This window comes from Fringilla coelebs (genome assembly GCF_963513975.1).
Source record: "Fringilla coelebs genome assembly, chromosome: 24".
Taxonomy (NCBI): Eukaryota; Metazoa; Chordata; class Aves; order Passeriformes; family Fringillidae; genus Fringilla; species Fringilla coelebs.
Window position 1 is genome coordinate 5875475 of NC_140050.1, and position 23690 is coordinate 5899164.

Below are 23690 nucleotides of genomic sequence, written 5' to 3' on the forward strand. Positions count from 1 at the left end.
GGGACCCCCAAAATCCCCCCGGGACCCACCAAAACCCCCCCGGGATCCCCAAAAAACCCCCTGGGACCCCCCAAAACCCCCCCAGGACTCCCGAAACCCCCCCGGGATCCCCCAAAACCCCCTCAGGACCCCCCAAAACCCACCCGGGACCCCCCAAAACCCACCCGGGACCCCTCAAAAACCCACCCGGGACCCTCCAAAACCCCTCAGGATCCCCCAAAATCCCCCCAGGATCCCCAAAACCCCCTCAGGATCCCCCCAAAACCCACCCAGGACCCCCCAAAACCCACCCGGGACCCCCCAAAACCCCCTCGGGACCCCCCAAAACCCCCTCAGGACCCCCCAAAAACCCACCCAGGACCCCCCAAAACCCCCCGGGACCCCCCAAAACCCCCTCAGGACCCCCCAAAACCCCTCCGGATCCCCCCCCCCAATCGGTGGGAGCCGAGCTGAGCCTTTTTTATTTTGGGGGGGGGTCTGGGGGAGGGGACAAGGGACAGAGGGGACAAACCCGGAGCCACCCGGGGGGGGGGGAGGGGCTGAAATGGGGGGGGGCAGGTTTGGAGAGGGGGGGGAGGGGGGGGAGACCCCCGGGGTGACCCCCAAAATTGGGGGGGGGGGGGGGCAAAGTGACCTCGGTGACGTCACCTCTCTGTGCCTCAGTTTCCCCCCCCCGGCGGGAAAATTTGGGGGGGGGTGGGGGAAGGGATTTTGGGGGGGATTCGGGGTTTTTTTGGGGGGGATTCGAGGTTTTTTTGGGGGGGGATTTGGGGTTTTTTTGGGGGGGGATTTGGGGGGGATTCGAGGTTTTTTTGGGGGGGATTCGGGGGGGGCTGAGGCGCGAATTAAAGGAGCCTGACCTGGAGGTGTCGCTCTCTGCTTGGCCTGGGGGGGTTTTGGGGGGAAATTTGGGGATTTTGGGGCGATTTGGGGATTTTGGGGGGAATTTGGGGCGGTTTGGGGGGGATTTTGAGGGGTTTTGGGGGGAGGTTTGGGATTTTGGGGAGGTTTGGGGCGGTTTGGGGGGAATTTTGAGGGGATTTTTTGGGATTTTGGGGGGGGGTTTGTGGGGGGGATTTTTAGGGGCTTTGGGGGGATTTTGGGGCGGTTTGGGGGAATTTTAGGGGGTTTGGGGGGTTCGGGGCGGATTTTGGGGGGATTTTTGGGGTTTTGGGGGGGGATTTTGGGGAGATTTTTGGGATTTTGGGGGGAGATTTTCAGGGTGATTTTGGGGGGGGTTTTAGGGGGTTTGGGGGATTATTGGGGGATTTTTGGGGTTTTGAGGGGGATTTTGGGGGGAATTTTGGGGATTTTGGGGGGAATTTTTTGGGGAGGATTTTGGGAAGATTTTTTGGGGTTTTGGGGGGATTTTGAGGGAGATTTTTTGGGTTTTGAGGGGGATTTTTGGGGTTGGGGTGATTTGGAGGAGAATTTGGGAGGATTTTTGGAGTTGGGGGGGATTTTGGGGGGATTTTGGGGTTTTTTGGGGGGTTTTGGGGGTTTCCCCCCCTCCCCGGGAGTTCCCCCCACCCTTTGTGTCCGTGGGGTGGTGACAAACCCCGCGCGGGTTTTTTGGGGACCCCAGAGCCTTTTTGGGGCGCCAGGAGGGTTGGGGACACCGCGCAGGTGGGGGAGGGGAGGGGTGGTGGCCCCGTGCGACAATGGGGGTGGCGCGAGGCTGTCAATGATTAACGCGCGGTGCCTGGCGGCGGTGACACCGCTGGTGGCACTGCGGGGACACTGCGGGTGGCACTGCGGGGACACCGCTGGTGGCACTGCGGGGACACTGCGGGGACACTGCTGGTGGCACTGCGGGTGGCACTGCGGGGACACTGCGGGTGGCACTGCCGGTGACACTGCTGGTGACACTGCCGGTGGCACTGTGGGTGGCACTGCTGGTGGCACTGCTGGTGACACTGCCGGTGACACTGTGGTGACACTGCGGGTGGCACTGCTGGTGACACCACTGGTGGCACTGCGGGGACACTGCTGGTGGCACCGCTGGTGGCACTGCCGGTGGCACTGCTGGTGACACTGCGGGGACACTGCTGGTGGCACTGCCAGTGACACTGCGGGGACACTGCTGGTGGCACCGCTGGTGGCACTGCCGGTGACACTGACGGTGGCACCGCTGGTGACACTGCGGGTGACACTGCTGGTGACACTGCTGGTGGCACTGCTGGTGGCACTGCGGGTGGAACTGCCGGTGACACCGCTGGTGACATCGCTGGTGGCACTGCCGGTGACACCGCTGGTGACACCGCCGGTGGCACTGCCGGTGACACTGACGGTGGCACCGCTGGTGGCACTGTGGTGACACCGCTGGTGGCACCGCTGGTGGCACTGCGGAGCAGCCAGGGGACATCGCGCCGTGCCCGGGGGTCTCTGTGTCCCCTCCCCATGCGACGCGCAGGTAACGGCGGTGGCAGGGACAGCACAGCGGCCACTGTCCCCAAGGGCTGGGCAGGGAGGGGACAGGAGGGGACAGGAGGGGACAGGAGGGGACACGGCGCTCCCCGCCCATCCCTGGGGACACCGCGAGGGACACGGTGGCCTGGGGGAAACTGAGGCACGGTGACAACTTGTGTGTCCCCTCCAGGGGTGGCCTCGAAGCGCCAGGAGCCCCGCGGGGGTGGCGGCAGCGGCGACATCCCCGCAGTGTCCCCGCAGTGTCCCCTCGGCGCCGCCGTGTCCCCGCCCCCCGTGGCGATGTCGCCGCCAGCGCGCGCCAGGCGTGTCACCTTCCAGGAGGAGCTGGGGACAGCGCGGGGCAGGGCGGGGGGCGGCGCTGGGACCCCGAAAGTGTCCCCAAAAGTGTCCTCAAAAGTGTCCCCAAAAGGGTCCCCAAAGGTGTCACCACGGCCAGGGGCTGTGTCCCCAAAGGGGTCCCCAAAGGTGTCCCCAAAGGTGTCACCACGGCCAGGGGCTGTGTCCCCAAAGGGGTCCCCAACGGGATCCCCAAAAGTGTCACCGTGGCCAAGGGCTGTGTCCCCAAAGGGGTCCCCAAAAGTGTCCCCAGAAATGTCCCCAAAAGTGTCACCACAGCCAGGGACTGGGTCCCCAAAAGGGTCCCCAAAAGTGTCCCCAAAAATGTCAGTGTGGCCAAGGGCTGGGTCCCCAAAAGTGTCCCCAAAAGTGTCACCATGGCCATGGGCTGAGTCCCCAAAGGGGTCCCCAAAAGTGTCCCCAAAAGTGTCACCGGGGCCAGGGGTTGGGTCCCCAAAAATGTCCCCAAAAGTGTCACTGTGGCCAGGGGCTGTGGCCCTAAAGGGGTCCCCAAAAGTGTCCCCAAAAATGTCAGTGTGGCCAGGGGTTAGGTCCCCAAAAGGGTCCTTAAAAGTGTCCCCATGGCCAGGAGTTGGGTCCCCAACGGGGTCCCCAACGGGATCCCCAAAAGTGTCACCGTGGCCAGGGGCTGGGTCCCCAAAAATGTCCCCAAAGGGGTCCCCAAAAATGTCAGCGTGGCCAAGGGCTGGGTCCCCAAAGATGTCCCCAAAAGTGTCACCGGGGCCGGACGATCCATCCCGATCCCGGCTGGATCCACCCCAGGGCGATTCCCGACATTCCCGGCGGGATCCATCCCGACGTTCCCGATCCCGGCTGGATCCACCCCAGAATTCCCGATCCCGGTGGATCCACTCCTGGCTGGATCCATTCTGGCATTCCTGATCCCAACAGGATCCACCCCGATCCCGGTGGATCCATTCTGGAAGGATCCACCCCGACATTCCTGATCCCGGCTGGATCCATCCCAGTGGAATTCCCGACATTCCCGGTGCGATCATTCCCAGCTGGATCCACCCCAATCCCCGTGGGATCCATCCCAACATTCCCGATCCCGGTGGATCCACTCCTGGCTGGATCCATTCCCTCACTCCTGATCCCAACAGGATCCATCCCGATCCCGGTGGATCCATTCTGGAAGGATCCACCCCGACATTCTTGATCCCCGTTGGATCATTCCCGACATTCCCATTTCCGGTGGATCCATCCTGACATTCCCGATCCCACTGGATCATTCCCAGCATTCCTGATCCCGGTTGGATCCATCCCATTCCCGGTGAATCCATCCCGACATTCCTGATCCCACTGGATCCATCCTGATCCCGGTCGATCCATTCTGGAAGGATCCATCCCAACATTCCCGATCCCACTGGATCCATCCCGATCCCAGTTGGATCCATCCTGTTTCCAGTTGGATCCATCCCGATCCCGGTGGATCCATTCTGGAAGGATCCATCCCGATATTCCCGATGCCGTTGGATCCACCCCGACATTCCTGATCCCACTGGATCCATTCCGGCATTCCCGATCCCGGTGGATCATTCTGGAAGGATCCATCCCAGCATTCCCAATCCCCACGGATCATTCCCTCCATTCCCGATCCCGCTGGATCCACCCCGATCCCGGTTGGATCCATTCTGGAAGGATCCATCCCGCCATTCCCGATCCCGGTGGATCCATCCCGATCCCGGTGGATCCATTCTGGAAGGATCCATCCCGCCATTCCCGATCCCGGTGGATCCGCCCCGATCCCGGTGCCGCCACACCCGGGACCACCCCGGGATCCCCCCCCCAAATTTTGGGGTTTTTTGGGGAGGCCCCGCCCCCTTTGCGCCCCCCCGGCCGTGTCCCTCCCCCCCCCCCCCGCAGAAATGAGGCAATTAAACATTAATTAATTAATTAATGAACTCATTAATTAATTAATCACCTCGGGTAATCAACACCGAAAAGTTTTATTCAGGGGGGTCTCTCCCGTCCCCAATTTCCCCTTTTTTGTCCCCAAAACGTCCCCGAACCCCCCCGGGGGCTCCTCCCGGTTGGGCCCCGCCCCCTTTTTAACCCCTCCGTGCCCGCGCTGCCCCCCCCGCCCTCCCCGGGGGCGGGCCCGGGGCCGGTCCCGCAGCGCCGCCGCCGCCGCCGCCTCCGCCGCTCCCGGCTGCCATTTTAAGGTGAACAAAGCGGCGGAGGCGGCGGCAGGTGAGCGGCTCCGCCGTACCGGGAACTCCCCCGGTACCGGCACCGGCACCGGAGGGCGGTACCGGAACGGGAGGGAGCACCGGGGAGGGGGAGGGGGGGCTCCGCTCCCCGCTGCGCACCGGGAGGGGGTGGGGGGGGGGTTCGTCCTTCCCCGCGGCACCGGGGGCCCCGCCGCGCTTCTCTGCGGTACCGCGGGCCGAACCGGGAGCGGCCACGGGGTTTCAGAGCGGTACCGGGGTCCCCACCGGCAGCCGGGTCCCCGCCGGTACCGGATTCGAAAGCGGTACCGGGGTCCCCACCGGGTCCACAGCGGTTCCGGATTCCCGAGCGGCACCCGGGTCCCCACTGGCACCCGGGTCCTCGCCGGTACCGGATCCTAAAGCGGTACCGGGGTCCCCACCGGGTCCCCACCGGCACCCGGATCGCCGCCCGTACCGGATCCTAAAGCGGTACCGGGGTCCTCACCGGGTCCGTACCGGTACCGGGGTCCTCACCGGGTCCACAGCGGTACCGGGGTCCCCACCGGGTCCCCACCGGCAGCCGGGTCCCTGTCGGTTCCGGATTCCCGAGCGGTATCGGGTCCCCACCGGCAGCCGGGTCCCCGCCGGTACCGGATCCTAAAGCGGTACCGGGGTCCTCATCGGGTCCCCACCGGCACCCGGATCCTCGCCGGTACCGGATCCTAAAGTGGTACCGGGGTCCTCATCGGGTCCACAGCGGTACCGGGGTCCCCACCGGGTCCATACCGGCACCGGGTCCCTGTCGGTTCCGGATTCCCGAGCGGTACCGGGGTCCCCAACGGGTCCGTACCGGTATCGGGGCCCCAGCGGGTTCACAGCGGTACCGGTACCGGGATTCCCGAGCGGTACCGGGGTCCCCACCGGGTCTACAGCGGTACGGGGGCCCCAGCGGGTTCACAGCGGTACCGGGGTCCCCGCCGGTACCGGATTCCAGAGCGGTACCGGGGTCCCCACCGGGTCCATACCGACAGCCGGGTCCCCGCCGGTACCGAATTCCCGAGCGGTACCGGGCTCCCCAGCAGCTCCGCCCCGGTACCGGGCTCCCCGGCACCACCGAAATCCCCTCCGCGCTGCCCCCGGTAGCGCTCCCGGTACCGGAGCCGTCCCCGGCCCCGCCGCCACCGGCGACACCGCGCTCCGCTCCCCGCGGCGGCTCCCGGTGCGGTCGAACGGGGGCGAATCCGCCCGGTACCGGGGGATTCGGGATCGGTGGCGCCCCCAAAACTCCTCCCGCGGCTCCCACCGAGCCCCGGTACCACCGGAACCGGCCCGGTTCGGGTTTCCCGCAGCGATCGGGGGGGGGGGATTTATTTTTGGGGGATCCCCAAATTAATTTTCACTAATTTTTAACCCCCCCCTCAATTTTTCCACGTGACCTCGTTAATTATCATTATTTTTAATTATTTTGATTTTAATCCGCCCTTATTTGGATTTATTTTAATTTCTTTTAATCCGCTCAGACCTTCCCCAATCGCGGGAATTCCAACAATCCCGATTAATTCCCGGCCGGCCCCGCAGCTCCCGGGGACAGGGAGGGGACACCGGGGACAGGGAGGGGACACCGAGACTCCGGCCGGTGACTCAGCCGTGCCTCAGTTTCCCCACGTCAACGCCGTGCCTCAGTTTCCCCAGAAAACATTCCCAGGATTTTGTGGGATCTCCAAAGTTGTTTTTATTTTGTGGGATCTCCAAATTTTTTGGGTTTTTTTGGTGGTTTCTCCGAGGTTTTTTTTGGGGGGAGGATCTTCAGGTATTTTATTTTATTTTTTTGGTGGATGATCTCTGAGTTTTTTAATTTTTGGGTTTTTTTTAAAGGGGTCTCCAAGGTCTTTTTATGGGTTTTCCAAAGGTTTTTGTGGGATTTCTGAGGGGTTTTTTAGGGAAGGTTTCCAAGGGGTTTTTTGGGGTTTTTTTGGGAGTTCTCCAAGGATTTTTTGGGGGATCTCCAGGTATTTTTTGGGGATGTCTCTCAATTTGTTTGTGGAGTCTCTGAGGAGTTTTTTTGTGGGGTCTCCAAACTTTTTTTGGGGGGGGTTTTCAAGGATTTTCTGTGGCATCTCCAAAATTTTTCTTGGGGTCTCCAAGATTTTTCTTGGTAGGATCTCCAAGGGCTTTTTTGAGGGATCTCCAAAGGGTTTTGTGGGATCTCCAAGAGGTTTTTTTGGGAAGGTTTTCAAGGTTTTTTGGGGGTTTTTTTGTGGGGTCTCCAAGATTTTTTGGGGGGTCTCTCCAGGTTCCTTTCGGGGAGGTTTCCCAGCTTTTTCTGCTGGGATTTCCAAGGATTTTTTGGCAGCATCCTCAAAATTCTTCATGAGATCTCCAAGATTTTTTATTTTTTGGTAGGACCTCCAAGTTGTTCTTTGCTGGGATCTCCAAGAGTTTTTTGGACACCCCAAAACTTTTCGTAGAGCATCTCCAAGACTTTTTTGGCAGCATCCCCAAAATTTTTCATGAGGTCTCCAAGATTTTTTCGGCAGCATCCCCAAGCTGTGTTTTTTTTTTTTTTAATGGGATCTCCAAGGGGTTTTTTAGGGAAGGTTTCCAAGGGTTTTTTTGGGGGGTTCTTCAAGGTTTTTTTTTGTGGGGTCTCCAAGGATTTTTGTGGGTCTCTCCAGGTTCTTTTCGGGGAGGTTTCCCAGCTTTTTTTTGGGTTCTCCCAAGGTTTTTTTGGGGTATTTCCAAGGATTTTTGGTGGGATCTCCAGGTATTTTTTGGGGATGTCTCTAAATTTGTTTGTGGAGTCTCTGAGGAGTTTTTTTGTAGGGTCTCCAAACTTTTTTGGGGGGGGTTTTCAAGGATTTTCTGTGGCATCTCCAAAATTTTTCTTGGGGTCTCCAAGATTTTTCTTGGTAGGATCTCCAAGGGGTTTTTTGGGGAAGGTTTCCAAGGGTTTTTTTGGGGGTTCTCCAAGATTTTTTGTGGCTCTCTCCAGGTTCTTTTCAGGGAGGTTTCCCAGCTTTTTGTGATGTCTCCAAGGATATTTTTTTTGTGGCATCTCCAAGGACTTTCCACGAGCTCACCAACATTTTTCCCCAGCACCTCCCAGTCATTTTTTTCCTTTAATACCATCTCCAAAATTTTCCAGCCTCCCCACCTCGCTGTGCCAACCCCGTGCCTCAGTTTCCCCGCACGAACCGCGCCTCCCTCTCCCTCCCGGGCTGGGTGGCGACGCTGCCAAAGGGACCAAAGTCCTTCCAGCCGACACCACCACCACCACCTTTATTTCTTTTTCTCCCTCCCCTTTCAGGGATGTTCACCAAAAAACCCTACGACACCTCCTACGGGCCGCCCCCCGCCTCCTACGGGCCACCCACCGGCGATTACGGCTACGATTTCCCCTCCCGCTCGCCGCCACCGGGTTCTTACTACATCGAGGACGTCCCGCAGCTCTTTTACAAGTGGTCGTCGCCACCGGGGCTGGTGCGGCTGCTGCAGGGCGCGGTGATGCTGCTCTGCCTGGCCGTCTTCGCCTGCGTGGCCTCCACGCTGGCCTGGGATTACGGTTACGGCTTCGGTTACGGCGGCGCGCTGGGCACCGGGCTGGGCGGGTTTTACGGTTCCGGTTATTACGGCGGCGGGGTGAATTACGGCTACGGTTACGGCGGGTATTACGGCGGAGCGACCAACCCGCGGGCCGCTAACGGGTTCATGATCGCCGCGGCGGTGTTGTGTTTCCTCGCCCAGTTGGGGATGCTGGTGGCCAGTTTGGGCAAGTCGAGCTCGGCGCGGTCGCGCCGGTTTTACCTGGTGGTGATCGTGGTGAGCGCCGTGCTGGCCGTGCTGGAGCTGGTGGCGAGCATCGTCTACGTGGTGGGGGTGAACCCCCAGGCGCAGGCCGGAGGGGCCGGGTACTACTACAGCCCGCTGCTGGCCATGTGCAGCCAGGTGTACGCGGGAGGGGCCGTGCTCAACCAGTACCTGTACCACTACTGCACCGTGGACCCGCAGGAGGTGAGGGGGACCGGGACCGGGAGGGGGTACCGGGGTACCGGGATGGGGTACCGGGAGGGGGTACCGGGATGGGGATGGGGTACCAGTACCTGTACCACTACTGCACCGTGGACCCGCAGGAGGTGAGGGGCACCGGGACCGGGAGGGGGTACCGGGATGGGGGTACCGGGATGGGGAAAGGGGTACCGGGATAGGGATGGGGTACCAGTACCTGTACCACTACTGCACCGTGGACCCGCAGGAGGTGAGGGGGGAACGGGACCGGGAGGGGGTACTGGGGTACCGGGATGGGGTACCGGGATGGGGTACTGGGAGGGGGTACCGGGATGGGGATGGGGTACCAGTACCTGTACCACTACTGCACCGTGGACCCGCAGGAGGTGAGGGGCACCGGGACCGGGACAGGGGATGGGGTACCGGGATGGGGTACCGGGATGGGGATGGGGTACCAGTACCTGTACCACTACTGCACCGTGGACCCGCAGGAGGTGAGGGGGGAACGGGACCGGGAGGGGGTACCGGGATGGGGGTACCGGGATGGGGATGGGGTACCGGGATGTGGATGGGGTACCGGGATGGGGTACCGGGATGGGGGATGGGGTACCGGGATGGGGGAGGGGGTACCGGGATGGGGTACCGGGATGGGGATGGGGTACCAGTACCTGTACCACTACTGCACCGTGGACCCGCAGGAGGTGAGGGGGGAACGGGGGGGGGTACCGGGAGGGGGGATGGGGTACCGGGATGGGGGACCGGGATGGGGTACCGGGAGGGGCCGTGCTCAACCAGTACCTGTATCACTACTGCACCGTGGACCCGCAGGAGGTGAGGGGGCACCGGGACCGGGAGGGGGGAAAGGGGTACCGGGATGGGGATGGGGTACCGGGATGGGGATGGGGTACCGGGATGGGGATGGGGTACCGGCATGGGAGTGGGGTACCGGGATGGGGTACCGGGATGGGGGTACCGGGATGGGGTACCGGGATGGGGATGGGGTACCGGGATGGGGGAAAGGGGTACCGGGATGGGGGATGGGGTACCGGGATAGGGGTACCAGGAGGGGATGGGGTACTGGGAGGGGGTACCAGGATGGGGGACGGGGTACCGGGATGGGGGATGGGGTACCGGGACAGGGGATGGGGTACTGGGATGGGGTACCGGGATGGGGGTACCGGGACAGGGGATGGGGTACCGGGATGGGGGATGGGGTACCGGGATGGGGGTACCGGGACAGGGGATGGGGTACCGGGATGGGGGATGGGGTACTGGCATGGGGTACCAGGATGGAGGATGGGGTACCGGGACGGGGGTACCGGGAGGGGGGTACCGGGACAGGGGATGGGGTACCGGGAGGGGAAAGGGGTTACTGGGGGACAGGGACCACCAGGAGGGCACGTGGGGCTACTGGGGGACAGGGGCTACATGGGGAATGGGGACTACCAGGAGGGGACAGGGGCTACTGGGGACCACCAAGGGGGGATGGAGACCGCCAGGGGACAGGGACCACCGGGAGGGGACAGGGACCACCGGGAGGGGAGGGAAGGACCCCCCAAAAATGAGGGAAGGACCCCCAGGGGGTGAGGGAAGGACCGCCATGGAAAGGTTTGGGATTCGGGAAGGGCAGAGAAAAATTTGGGATTCAGGAATCAGCCCCGCCCCCTCGCTCACCTCCCCCCTGCTCATCCCCAAGCCAGCCCCAAACCCCGGCGATCCCAAAGCATTCCCGGGATCCCGGGCCCGGATCCCGGTACCGGTCCCGATCCCGGATCCCGGTCTCGGTCCCAAATCATTCCCAGATCCCAATCCCGATCCCGGTTCCAGTCCCGGTCCTAGTCCGGGTCCCGGTCCCAGTCCCGGTCCCGATCCCGGTCCCAAATCATTCCCAGATCCCAATCCCGGTCCCGATCCCGATCCCGGTCCCGGTCCCGGTCCCGGTCCCGTCCCTGGCCAGGCCGGGGCCACTCCCCGCGCCGGGGCTGGAATTGGAATGCGGCGCTTCCAGCCCGGCCGGTGGGACCGGGAGCGCCCGGGGCCGCCCGGGACTGGCCCGGGATGGGGCCGGCCCGGGATGGGGGCCCGGGACTGGCCCGGGATGGGGCTGGGATCGGGATCGGGACCGGGATGGGGCCGGGACCGGGATCGGGACCGGGACCGGCCCGGGATGGGGCCGGCCCGGGATGGGGGCCCGGGAGCCCCCAAATCCTGCCCGACCTTCCCAAACCCCGAATCTTCCTCAATCCCAAACGTTCCCGATTCCCAAACATTTCCTGTCCTTTTAGAATCCCCAAACTCCCCAAACCCCAAATCTGAGGTTTGGGAAGGACAGGGAAAGGTTTGGGATTTGGGAAGGACAGGAAAGTTTTGGGGTTTGGGAAAGGTTTGGGATTTGGGAAGGGTTTGGGGTTTGGGATTTGGGATTTGGGAAGGACAGGAAAGGTTTGGGATTTGGGAAAGGTTTGGGGTTTGGGATTTGGAAAGAACAGGAAAGGTTTGGGATTTGGGAAAGGTTTGGGGTTTGGGAAAGGTTTGGGGTTTGGGATTTGGGAAGGACAGGGAAAGGTTTGGGATTTGGGAAGCACGCCGAGAATGTCTGGGACTGGGCTCACCGAACACCATGAGGATTTTAGGGATGAAAGCCCCAATCCCAGGAATCCCCAAAACCTGAATCCCTGAATTCCCAAATCCCCAAACTCCTGAATTCCCAAATCCCCAAACCCTGAATCCCAAATCCCCGAATTCCCAAATGCCCAAATCCCAAATCCCCAAACCCCTGAATTCCCAACCCCAAACCCCGAATTCCCGAATTCCCAACCTTGAGCCCCGAATCCCTGAATTCCCAGACCCTGAACCCCAAATCCCTGAATTCCCGAATCCCCAAACCCCAAATCCCCGAAGCCCTGAATTCTCAACCCCAAATCCCCAAGCCCCGAATCCCTGAACCCCAAATCCCCAAGCCCCGAATCCCTGAACCCCAAATCCCTGAATCCCCAAATGCCGAAACCTCGAATCCGCAAATCCCCAAATCCCCCAATCCAAACCCCCAACCCCCAATCTCCCCAATCCAAATCCCCAAATCCCAAACCCCAAACCCCAAATCCCCCAATCCAAACCCCAAATTCCTGAATCCCCAAATCCAACCTCCCAAATCCCCCAAACCCCAAACCCCCCAATCCAAACCCCAAACCCCAAATCCCCCAATCCAAACCCCCAAACCCCAAACCCCCCAATTCAAACCCCAAACCCTACACCCCCAACCCCCAAACCCCAAATCCCCAAACCCCAAATCCCCCACTCCAAACCCCCCAAACCCCAAACCCCAAACCCCAAACCCCAAACCCCCCACTCCAAACCCCTCAAACGCCAAACCCCCCAAACCCCCAAACCCCCCAATCCCCCAATCCAAACCCCCCAACCCCCAAACCCCAAAGCCCCCAATCCAAACCCCCCAAACCCCAAATCCCCAAATCCAAATCCCCGAATCCCCAAACCCCAAATCCCCAAACCCCAAATCCTCAAACCCCCAAACCCCCAAACCCCCCGATCCAAACCCCCCAAACCCCAAATCCCCAAATCCAAACCCCAAACCCCAAATCCCTGAATTCCCAAACCCCCAAACCCCAAATCCCCAAACCCCACCCCCCCAAACCCCAAACCCCCCAACCCAAACCCCAAACCCCAACCCCCAAACCCCAAACCCCCCAATCCAAACCCCCAAACCCCAAATCCCCAAACCCCCAATCCACACCCCCCAAACCCCAAACCCCCCAAATGCCGCAAACCCCCAACCCCCAAATCCCCCAATCCAAACCCCAAACCCCAAATTCCCGAATCCCCAAATCCAACCCCCCAAACCCCAAACCCCAAACCCCTTTCCCCCAGGCCGTGGCCATCGCCTGCGGGTTCCTGACGGTGCTCCTGCTGTGCCTGGTCTGTGTCCTGGCGCACCGGACCCGCGGAAAGATCTGGAAGTACGGCAAGCACAACATCCACTGGGACCGGCCGCCCGCCCCGCCCCAGGGCCCCGACGTCGAGGAGTGGGTGAGACACGGGGTCGGGGTCCATTGGGGTCTGGGGTTTGGGGTTTGGGGTTTGGGGTCCATTGGGGTCTGGGGGTTGGGGTTTGGGGTTTGGGGTCCATTGGGGTCTGGGGTTTGGGGTTTGGGGTTTGGGGTCCATTGGGGAGTTTGGGGTCTTGGGGGTTGGGGTTTGGGGTCGATTGGGGTCTGGGGGTTGGGGTTTGGGGTCCATTGGGGTCTGGGGTTGGGGTTTGGGGTCCATTGGGGAGTTTGGGGTCTTGGGGGTTGGGGTTTGGGGTCGATTGGGGTCTGGGGTCTTGGGTTTGGGGTCGATTGGGGTCTGGGGGTTGGGGTTTGGGGTCCATTGGGGTCTGGGGTTTGGGGTCCATTGGGGTCTGGGGTTGGGGTTTGGGGTCCATTGGGGTCTGGGGGTTGGGGTTTGGGGTCGATTGGGGTCTGGGATTTGGGGTTTGGGGTCAATTTGGGTCAATTTAGGTCAATTGGGGGCTGGGGTCTTGGGGCTTGGGGTCGATTTGGGTCAATTGGGGTCTTGGGGTTTGGGGTTTGGGGCGGTGGGGAGGTTGGGGTGTTGGGGGTTTGGGGTCGATTGGGGTCTTGGGGATGTTGGGGTTTGGGGTTTGGGGTTTGGGGCAGTAGAGAGGTTGGGGTGTTGGGGGTTTGGGGTCGATTGGGGTCAATTGGGGTCTTGGGGATGTTGGGGTTTGGGGTTGATTGGGGTCTTGGGTGTTGGGGTTTGGGGTCGATTGGGGTCTTGGGTGTTGGGGTTTGGGGTCAATTGGGGTCTTGGGGTGTTGTGGGTTTGGGGTTTGGGGCGGTGGGGAGGTTGGGGTGTTGGGGATTTGGGGTCGATTAGGGTCTGGGGTCTGGGGTTTGGGGTTTCGGGTCAATTGGGGTCTGGGGTCTTGGGTTTGGGGTCGACTGGGGTGTTGGGGGTTTGGGGTCGATTGGGGTCTGGGGGGTTGGGGGTGTTGGGGTTTGGGGCGGTGGGGAGGTTGGGGTGTTGGGGATTTGGGGTCGATTAGGGTCTTGGGGATGTTGGGGTTTGGGGTTTGGGGTTGTGGGGAGTTTGGGGTGTTGGGGATGTTGGGGGTTTGGGGTAGATTGGGATCTTGGGGATGTTGGGGTTTGGGGTCGATTGGGGTCTGGGGGTGTTGGGGGTTTGGGGTCGATTGGGGTCTTGGGGATGTTGGGGTTGTGGGGAGTTTGGGGTGTTGGGGTTTGGGGTTGTGGGGAGTTTGGGGTCTTGGGGATGTTGGGGTTTGGGGTTTGGGGTCGATTGGGGTCTTGGGGATGTTGGGGGTTTGGGGTTGTGGGGAGTTTGGGGTCTTGGGGTGTTGGGGGTTTGGGGTCCATTGGGGTCTTGGGGATGTTGGGGTTTGGGGTTGTGGGGAGTTTGGGGTGTGGGGTGTTGGGAGTTTGGGGTCAATTGGGGTCTTGGGGATGTTGGGGTTTGGAGTTTGGGGCGATGGGGAGTTTGGGGTTTGAGGATTTTGGGGGTTGGTGGGGTTTTTGAGGTTATTGGAAATGTTGGGATTGTTGGGGGTTTTGGGATTGTTGGGAGTTTGGGGGTTGTTGGGAGTTTTGGGTCTTTGGAGATTGTTGGGAGTTTGGGATTGTTGGAAATGTTGGGATTGTTGGGAGTTTTGGGGTTTTGGGGCTGTTGGGAGTTTGGGGTTTGAGGATTTTGGGGATTGGTGGGGGTTTGGGGTAATTTGAAATGTTGGGATTGTTGGGAGTTTTGGGGTTTGTTGGGAGTTTTGGGATTTTGGGGATTGTTGGGGTTTTGGGATTGTTGGGAGTTTTGGGGTTTGAGGATTTTGGGGATTTCAGGGGTTTTGGGGTTATTGGAAATGTTGGCATTGTTGGGAGTTTTGGGGATTGTTGAGAGTTTGGAATTGTTGAGATCGTTGGCAGTTTGGGGTTTTGGGATTTTGGGATTGTTGAAGTTTTTGGGATTGTTGAGTCTTTGGAGATTGTGGGGAGTTTGGGATTGTTGGAAATGTTGGGATTGTTGGGAGTTTGGGATTTTTGGGATTTGGGGGTTTTGGTATTGTTGGGATTTTGGGGGGTTTGGGATTGTTGGGATTTTGGGGGGTTTGGGATTGTTGGGATTTTGAGAGTTTTGAGAGTCTGGAATTGTTGGAAATGTTGGGTTTGGGGCATTTCGGGGATTTGGGGACCCCAGGAGGGATTTGGGGACTTCGTGTTGGGGACTTTGGGGAGGGTTTGGGGACCCCAGGAGGGCGTGGGGACACTGCCAGGTGACACGGCCAGGTGACACTGCCAGGTGACACCGGGGCCACCGGCGGTTTCGGTCTGGCCAATGATTAACCGGGAGGTGGCACCGGGAAAACCCGGACTGGTGGCACTGGACGGGGACCTTGGGGACACGGGGACCTTGGGGACATGGCGGTGCAGCCAGCGTGGCCCGGGATGTGTCACCTGCTGGGGCAGGGTGGCAATGTCACAGCCTTCCCATGGTTGGGACAATGGCTTTGGGGACACTCCTGTCCTTGTCCCTGTGCCTGTGCCTGTGCCTGTCCCCTGTCCCCTGTGTCCCCATCCCTGTCCCTGTGCCTGTCCCGTGTCTCTGTCCCTGTCCCCTGTGTCCCCATCCCTGTCCCTGTGCCTGTCCCGTGTCTCTGTCCCTGTCCCCTGTGTCCCCTGTCCCCATCCCCATCCCTGTCCCCTGTCCCTGTTCCCGGTGTCCCCATCCCTGTCCCCATCCCTGTCCCCTGTCCCCATCCCTGTCCCCATCCCTGTCCCCTGTCCCCTCTCCTGTCCCCTGTCCCCATCCCCATCCCCTGTCCTCATCCCTGTCCCCATCCCTGTCCCCTGTGTCCCCGTCCGCTGTCCCCATCCCTGTCCCCATTCCCATCCCCTGTGTCCCCATCCCTGTCCCCGTCCCCATCCCTGTTCTCGTTCTTGTCCCTGTCCCTGTCCCCTGTCCCCCCATCCCTGTCCCCTCTGTCCCTGTCCCCATTTCCCCATCCCTGTCCCCATTCCCATCCCCGTGTCCCCATCCCTGTCCCCTGTCCCCATCCCCGTCCCCTGTCCCCATCCCTGTCCCCTGTGTCCCTGTCCCTGTCCCCACTCCCACTGTCCCTGTCCCCTGTGTCCCTGTCCCCTGTGTCCCCATCCCTGTCCCCATTCCCATCCCCGTGTCCCCATTCCCGTCCCCCTGTCCCCATCCCTGTCCCCTGTGTCCCCGTCCCCTGTCCCCATCCCTGTCCCCTGTGTCCCTGTCCCTGTCCCCATGTCCCCCTGTCCCCATCCCCATCCCTGTCCCCATCCCTATCCCCTGTGTCCCTGTCCCTGTCCCCTGTCCCCATCCCTGTCCCCTGTGTCCCTGTCCCTGTCCCCATGTCCCCCTGTCCCCATCCCTATCCCCTGTCCCCATCCCTCTCCCCTGTGTCCCTGTCCCTGTCCCCTGTCCCCTGTCCCCATCCCCATCCCTGTCCCCATCCCTGTCCCCTGTCCCCATGTCCCTGTCCCCTGTCCCCATGTCCCTGTCCCCTGTCCCCTGTCCCCATGTCCCTGTCCCCTGTCCCCATCCCTGTCCCCATCCCCATCCCTGTCCCCTGTCCCCATGTCCCAGTCCCCTGTCCCCATGTCCCTGTCCCCTGTCCCCATGTCCCTGTCCCCTGTCCCCTGTCCCCATGTCCCTGTCCCCTGTCCCCATCCCTGTCCCCATCCCCATCCCTGTCCCCTGTCCCCATGTCCCTGTCCCCTGCCTCTCTCTTTATCCCATTCCATTTTATTTTATTTATTTTCATTTCTTTTGATCCCGCCCGCCTTTATTTGCTCCGGGCCCCTCCCTGCCCGGGCATTTCCGTCCCTTTGGGGACACGCTGCCACCTCAGTGCCACCTCAGTGCCACCCCAGTGCCACCCCGTCACGTGCCACCTCCCCCCGCTTTGCCGCTGTCACCCCCTTTGGGGACATCTTTGTCCCCAAGATGCCACCACGCCTCGGGGACACACCTGGTGGCCCCCGGGAGGGGACAGCGGCGGAAGTGGCGTGTCCGGCCGGATGTCCCCAAGGCCACCAAGGCGGCGGGGACCGGCGTCCGGGACAAACAACCCACAAAGGGCCGGAAGGAAGGGGACAGGGGACAGCCGGATGTCGCCTGTCCCTCTGTGGGGCCACCCCAAACCTTCGGGGGCGTCACCCTGAGGGTGGCACCAACCCCCGGCTCTGTCCCTTTGTCACTTTGTCGCTTTGTCGCTGTCTCTCCACGGGCGTTTGGGGTTTTTGGGGTTTTTTGGGATTTTTGGGGTTTTGGGGTTTTTGGGATTTGGGGTTTTTTTGATTTTGGGTTTTTTTGGGGTTTGGGGTTTTTGGGGTTTTGGGGTTTTTGGGGTTTGGTGGGTTTTTTTGGGTTTTGGGGTTTTTGGGGTTTTGGGGTTTTTGAGGTTTTTTTGGGGGTTTGGGGTTTTGGGGTTTGGAGTTTTTTGGGGGTTTCTGGGTTATTTAGGTTTTGCGGTTTTTGGATTTCTGGGTTTGGTGGTTTTTTTTATTTGGGGTTTTTTTGGGGTTTGGGGGGTTCTGGGTTTGGGGTTTTTTTGGGGGGTTTTGGGGTTTCTGGGTTTGGTGGATTTTTTTTGGTTTTGGGGTTTTTGGGTTTTTGGGGTTTCTGGGTTTGGGTTTGTTGGTTTTGGGGGTTTCTGGGTTTGGGGTTTTTTTTGGGTTTGGGCTTTTTGGGGACGTCCCTGGAGAATTTGGGGGACTCCAGGTGGGACAACAACCCCTGATTTCTGTGGACTGGGTTTCTGGATTTCTCAGGGAATTTTCAGGGAATTTTCAGGGATTTCTTGGACAACTTTCAGGGAATTTTTGGGTGTTTCTTGGTGAAGTCTCATGAAATTTTTAGGGATTTCTTGGTGGATCTTCAAGGGATTTTCTGGGATTTTTCCGTGAATTTTCTGGGAATGTTTGGGGGTTTCTCAGGGAATTTTTGGGGATTTCTCGGTGAATTCTCAGGGAATTTTCGGGGGTTTCTCGGTGAATTTTCCGGGAATGTTTGGGGGTTTCTCAGTGAATTTTTGGGGATTTCTCAGTGAATCCTCATGGAATTTCCGCGGATTTCTCCGGGAATTTCGCTGCCATTCCCACGCAATTTTCTCGGGCCGTTTCCCGCCGATCCCTCCTTCATCCCCGCTCGGTTTTCCCCCCAAAAATCCCAAATTTTTCCAGGTGAAAAACGTGTCGGGCGGGACGAGCGTTCCGGACGAGGCCGCCACCGTGGCGTACTCGGAGAAGGGCGGGACCCCCGGGCCGGCCCCGCCCTACAGCCCCCCCCTGTACAGCGACCCCCCCCAAAAGGGATGGAAAAGGTGGGGAGGGGTCGAGGAAAGGATGGGGGGGTCGGGAAATATGGGGAGGGGTCGGGAAAGGGGTGGAGAAGGAGGGAAAGAGGTGGGGAATATGGGGAGGGGGTGGGAAAGGTGTTGGAAATATGGGGAGGGGGGAGGAAAAGATTGGAGGGGTCGGGAAATTTGGGGAAGGGTCGGGAAATTTGGGGAGGGGTCGGGAAATTTGGGGAGGGGTCGAGGATGGGGGAATCCCCCTGTGCATGCCCAGGGCTGTGTCCCCATGTCCTATATCTAATGTCCCAATGTCCCCAGTGTCCCCATATCCCAATATCCCCAATACCCCTGATGTCCCCAATGTCCCCAATGTCTCCAGTGTCCCAATGTCCCCACATCTCAAATCCCCATGTCCCCGTGTCCCCGTACCCAATGTCCCCATGTCCCCGTGCCCGATGTCCCCGTGTCCCCATATCCCAAATCCCCATGTCCCCATATCCCCGTGCCCGGTGTCCCCATGTCCCCGTGTCCCCGTGCCCGACGTCCCGATGTCCCCGTGTCCCCGTGCCCGATGTCCCAGTGTCCCCATGCCCGATGTCCCAATGTCCCCGTGTCCCTGTGCCCGATGTCCCCGTGTCCCCGTGCCCCCGTGTCCCCGTGCCCGACGTGCCGCTGTCCCCGCAGTGCCGCCCCCTCGGACCCCCCCTCTCCCTCGGAGGAGCCGGACGCGGCCCCGCCCCCGCAGGAGCCCCCGGCCCGCCGGGGCCGCCGGGGCCGCCGGGGCCGCCGGGGCTCGCAGGGCTCGCAGGGCGACACCGACCCCGCCACCGCCCCCGAGTCCGGCGACGAGCGCGACAGCCAGCAGTGGCACAGGTGACCTCGGGGACCGCGCCAGGCACCGCAACCCCGCGGGCCCGTGTGCCCGTGGCCCCGTGTCCAGTGTCCCCAATGTCCCCGATGTCCCCATGTCCTGTATCCAATGTCCCCAATGTACCCAATGTCCCCAATGTCCCCATATCCCCTATCCAATGTCCCCAGTGTCCCCAATGTCCCCAATGTCCCCAATGTCCCCAGTGTCCCCATATCCCATATCCAATGTCCCCAGTGTCCCTGATGTCCCCATATCCCATACCCGGTGTCCCCAGTGTCCCCAATGTCCCTGCTGTCCCCAGTGTCCCCCCACTGTCCCCGCTATCCCCTGATGTCCCCAATGTCCCAATGTCCCCAATATCCCCAATGTCCCCAATATCCCCGCTGTCCCCGCTGTCCCTGCTATCCCCTGATGTCCCCACTGTCCCCACTGTCCCCAATACCCCCGCTGTCCCCAATGTCCCCGCTGTCCCCACTGTCCCCACTGTCCCCACTGTCCCCAATACCCCCGCTGTCCCCAATGTCCCCGCTGTCCCCGCTATCCCCTGATGTCCCTGCTGTCCCCGCTATCCCCTGCTGTCCCCGCTGTCCCCGCTGTCCCTCTGTCCCCGCTGTCCCTCTGTCCCCCCAATGTCCCTCTGTCCCCCCGCTGTCCCCAATGTCCCCACTGTCCCGCTGTCCCTGCTGTCCCTCTGTCCCCAATGTCCCTCTGTCCCCCCGCTGTCCCCACTGTCCCCAATGTCCCTCTGTCCCCACTGTCCCCAATGTCCCTCTGTCCCTGCTGTCCCCACCGTACCCAATGTCCCTCTGTCCCCAATGTCCCCCTGTCCCGCTGTCCCCGCAGGCTGTACCCCCCGGTGGGCTCCCCGGGCACGCGCCAGCGCTACAAGGCCGAGTTTGGGCGGGAGCTGCGGCGCTACAAGGAGCTGTGTGCGCACATGGACGGGCTCAACCAGCGCCTGGCACAGCTGGCGGCACAGCTGGACCTGGTGCCCGAGGACAGCGCCCAGTACCAGGTGTGCCCTGCCCCCTGCCCGCCTGGGTGCCCCTGGGTGCCCCTGGGTGCCCCTTGGTGCCCATGGGTGCCCCTCTGTGCCCCTCTGCAACCCCTGGGTGCCTCTGGGTGCCCCTCTGTGCCCCTCTGTCTCTGTGCCCCTTCTCACCCCTCTGTACCCCTTTTTCACCCCTTTTTCCTTCTCCCCCCCACCCTTATTTCTCCCCCATTGTCCCCTCCTTGTCCCCTTTCTGTCCCCTCCCTGTCCCCTCCTGTCCCTCTGTCCCTGTCCCCTCTGTCCCTGTCCCTCTGTCCCTGTCCCTCTGTCCCTGTCCCCCCTGTCCCTGTCCCTCTGTCCCTGTCCCTCTGTCCCTGACCCTGCTGTCCCCTCTGTCCCCTCCTGTCCCCTCTGTCCCCTTGTGTCCCCTCTGTCCCCTCTGTCCCCTCTGTCCCTCTGTCCCTGTCCCCTCCTGTCCCTCTGTCCCCTGACCCCACTGTCCCCCCTGTCCCTGTCCTTCTGTCCCTGTCCCCCTGTCCCTGACCCCGCTGTCCCCTCTGTCCCCTCCTGTCCCTCTGTCCCTGTCCCCTCTGTCCCCTGACCCCACTGTCCCCCCCCGTCCCCTCTGTCCCTGTCCCCTCTGTCCCTGTCCCCCTGTCCCTGACCCTGCTGTCCCCTTGTCCCTGTACCCTCCTGTCCCCTCCTGTCCCTCTGTCCCTGTCCCCCTGTCCCTGTCCCCTCCTGTCCCTCTGTCCCTGTCCCCTCCTGTCCCTCTGTCCCTGTCCCCCCTGTCCCTGTCCCCTGTCCCTGTCCCCCTGTCCCTGTGTCCCCTCTGTCCCTGTCCCCTGTCCCTGTCCCCCCATCCCTGTCCCCTCCTTATCCCCCTGTCCCCTCTGTCCCTGTCCCTGTGTCCCCTCTGTCCCTGTCCCCCTGTCCCTGTCCCTCTGTCCCTGACCCCGCTGTCCCCCTGTCCCTGTCCCTCTGTCCCTGACCCCGCTGTCCCCCTGTCCCTGTCCCCCTGTCCCTGACCCCGCTGTCCCCGCAGGCGCTGGCCGAGGAGTACAACCACCTCAAGGACGTCAAGCGGGTGAGTTCTGGGGGGTCTCCCTCCCTTTTGGCTCTCCCCCTTTTTGAGAACACCCCCAAACCCATCCCCAAACTGTCCCCAAACCGTCCCCAAACCAAACTGTCCCCAAACTGTCCCCAGAGCCCGGAGTACCAGGACAAGAAGCGGGAATCCCAAACTCTGCGGAACAAACTCTTCCACATCAAGAGGATGGTCAGCGACTACGACCAGCTCCGGGGCTGACCCCAAACCCCCACCCCAAAAAAAAGGGACATTTCTGGGGGGGACACCCCAAAAAACCCCCCCCCACCCCCTCCCAAAGACTTTTGTGCCTTTTTTTTGTCTTTAAAAACCCCAAAATTCCTCGTTTTGAGCCCTCCCCGGTGCCAAGGTGGATTGGGGGATGGTGGCAGCTGTTGGTGTCACCCCCCTTGTCCCCACCCCAAAATGTCCCCAAATGTCCCCCACACCCCTTTGGGACCCAGTGCCTTCCCCTGGTTGTAAATAGGGTTTTTTATGGGGTTTGCACTCCCCTGGTTGCCTTAAAAGGGGTTTTGGGGGTCCCAAATTGGGGTTTGGGGGACCAAAAAAAAAAACAAAACCCTTTTGGGGTTTTTTTGGGGTTTTTTATTTTTGGGGGGGGACCCAAATCCCAAAATATTTCGTAGGGAGTTGGTGGGAACTGCGGGAATCGTGTAATATTTTAATTGTTTTGTAATAAATGAAGTGTAATTGTTGATTTTCATTTGGGGCCGGGGTGAAATGGGAAGGGCCGAAATTGCCCCAAATTGGGGAGGGGAACCCCAAAAAACTCTCCCGCTTTTGGAGGGGAAACCCCAAATCTCTCTGCTTAGGGAGAGAAATCCCAAATGCCCCCCAAACCTTGGTAAATCCTGAAATCCCAAAATCCCGAAATCCTGTAATCCCAAAATGCTGAAATCCCAAAATCCCTGAATCCCAAATCCCGAAATCCTGAAATCCCAAAAGCTAAAATCCTGAAATCCCAAATGCCAAAATCCTGAAATCCCAAAAGGCTGAAATCCCAAAAGGCTGAAATCCCAAAATGCTGAAATCCCAAATCCCGAAATCCTGAAATCCTGAAATTCCAAATCCCAAAATGCTGAAATCCCAAATTCCCTGAATCCCAAAATCCTGAAATCCCTAAATCCCAAATGCCAAAATCCTGAATCCCCAAATCCCAAAATCCCTAAATCCCAAATCCTGAAATGCTGAAATCCCAAATCCCAAAATCCCTAAATCCCAAATCCTGAAATCCCTAATCCCAAAATCCCAAAATCCTGAAATCCCAAAATCCCGAAATCCCAAATCTTGGCTCATTCCAGACTGCCGGGGTTGTAGGAAACATCTTTAATTGGCGTTAATTAATGAGTTTATATGGCGGAGCGAGGATTCCGTCGGCTGGGAATGGTCCCGGAATCCCAAAATCCTGAAATCCCAAAATCCTGAAATCCCAAAATCCTGAAATCCCAAATCCTGGCTCATCCTGGTGCCAGTCGGGGGGGACAGTCCTGGGGTGGGGGGGAGGGGGGGTCTGTGTCCCTCGTGTGTCCCCTCCCTCTTTGGGGACACCCTGGGGACAACGCCAGGACCCCAAAACCATTTGGGACAACATCGGGAGCTCTTCTGGGGACAAAGCCGGGACCCCAAATTTATGGGGACAACCTCAGGACCCCAAAACCTTTGGTGACAACGCCGGGACCCCAAAACTTCTGGGGACAACGCCGGGACCCCAGAATTTTCCGGGACAATTTGAGGACAACATTGGGACATCTTTGGGGACAAGGCCGGGACCCCAAAACTTTTTGGGACAAGTTGAGGACAACATTGGGACCTTTTTGGGGACAACACCAGGACCCCAAAACCTTTTGGGGACAACGCCGGGACCCCAAAACCTTTGGTGCCAGCCCCACAGCTCTGCAGCACAGCCTGTGAGGGCGCGCCCCCGTTCTGGCGGGGCCGGGGAGCGTCCGTCCCGCTGTCCAGCCCATCCTGCTGTCTGTCTGTCCCGCTGTCCAGCCCATCCTGCTGTCTGTCCGTCCGTCCCGCTGGCCAGCCCATCCTGCTGTCTGTCCGTCCGTCCCGCTGTCCAGCCCATCCTGCTGTCTGTCTGTCCGTCCCATTGTCCGGCCCATCCTGCTGTCCATCCGTCCTGTCTTCTGGCCCATCCTGCTGTCTGTCTGTCTGTCCGTCCCATTGTCCGGCCCGTCCCATTGTCCGGCCTGTCCTGCTGTCTGTCCATCCCATCCAATTGTCCGGCCCATCCCATTGTCCATCTTGTCCTATTCTCCAGCCTGTCCTGCTGTCTGTCCATCCCACTGTCCATCCCATCCCATCCCATCCCATTGTCCGGCCTGTCCTGCTGTCTGTCCATCCATCCCATTGTCCAGCCTGTCCCAATGTCCGGCCTGTCCCGTTGTCTAGCCCATCCCATTTTAGGGCCCATC

General features: G+C 60.6%; 1 protein-coding gene across 1 annotated transcript; it reads left to right on the top strand.

The window, feature by feature from the left end:
- The first annotated feature begins 4938 nt into the window (after positions 1-4938).
- Positions 4939-22239, top strand: OCLN (occludin). Its single transcript, XM_084221047.1, has 8 exons — positions 4939-4980; positions 8248-8951; positions 12831-12989; positions 18185-18324; positions 18982-19170; positions 20012-20183; positions 21205-21246; positions 21367-22239. The coding sequence occupies exons 2-8, from the start codon at positions 8250-8252 to the stop codon at positions 21466-21468; spliced, it is 1506 nt and encodes a 501-aa protein (XP_084077173.1). The 5' UTR covers positions 4939-4980; positions 8248-8249; the 3' UTR covers positions 21469-22239.
- Positions 22240-23690: the final 1451 nt, after the last annotated feature.

Excerpts from the sequence above, each read along its gene's own strand:
- OCLN (XM_084221047.1), top strand. The coding sequence starts at position 8,250 with ATGTTCACCAAAAAACCCTACGACACCTCCTACGGGCCGCCCCCCGCC. Across the intron at positions 8,952-12,830 it reads GCACCGTGGACCCGCAGGAG|GCCGTGGCCATCGCCTGCGG; the intron begins GTGAGGGGGACC and ends CCTTTCCCCCAG. Across the intron at positions 20,184-21,204 it reads AGGACAGCGCCCAGTACCAG|GCGCTGGCCGAGGAGTACAA; the intron begins GTGTGCCCTGCC and ends CTGTCCCCGCAG.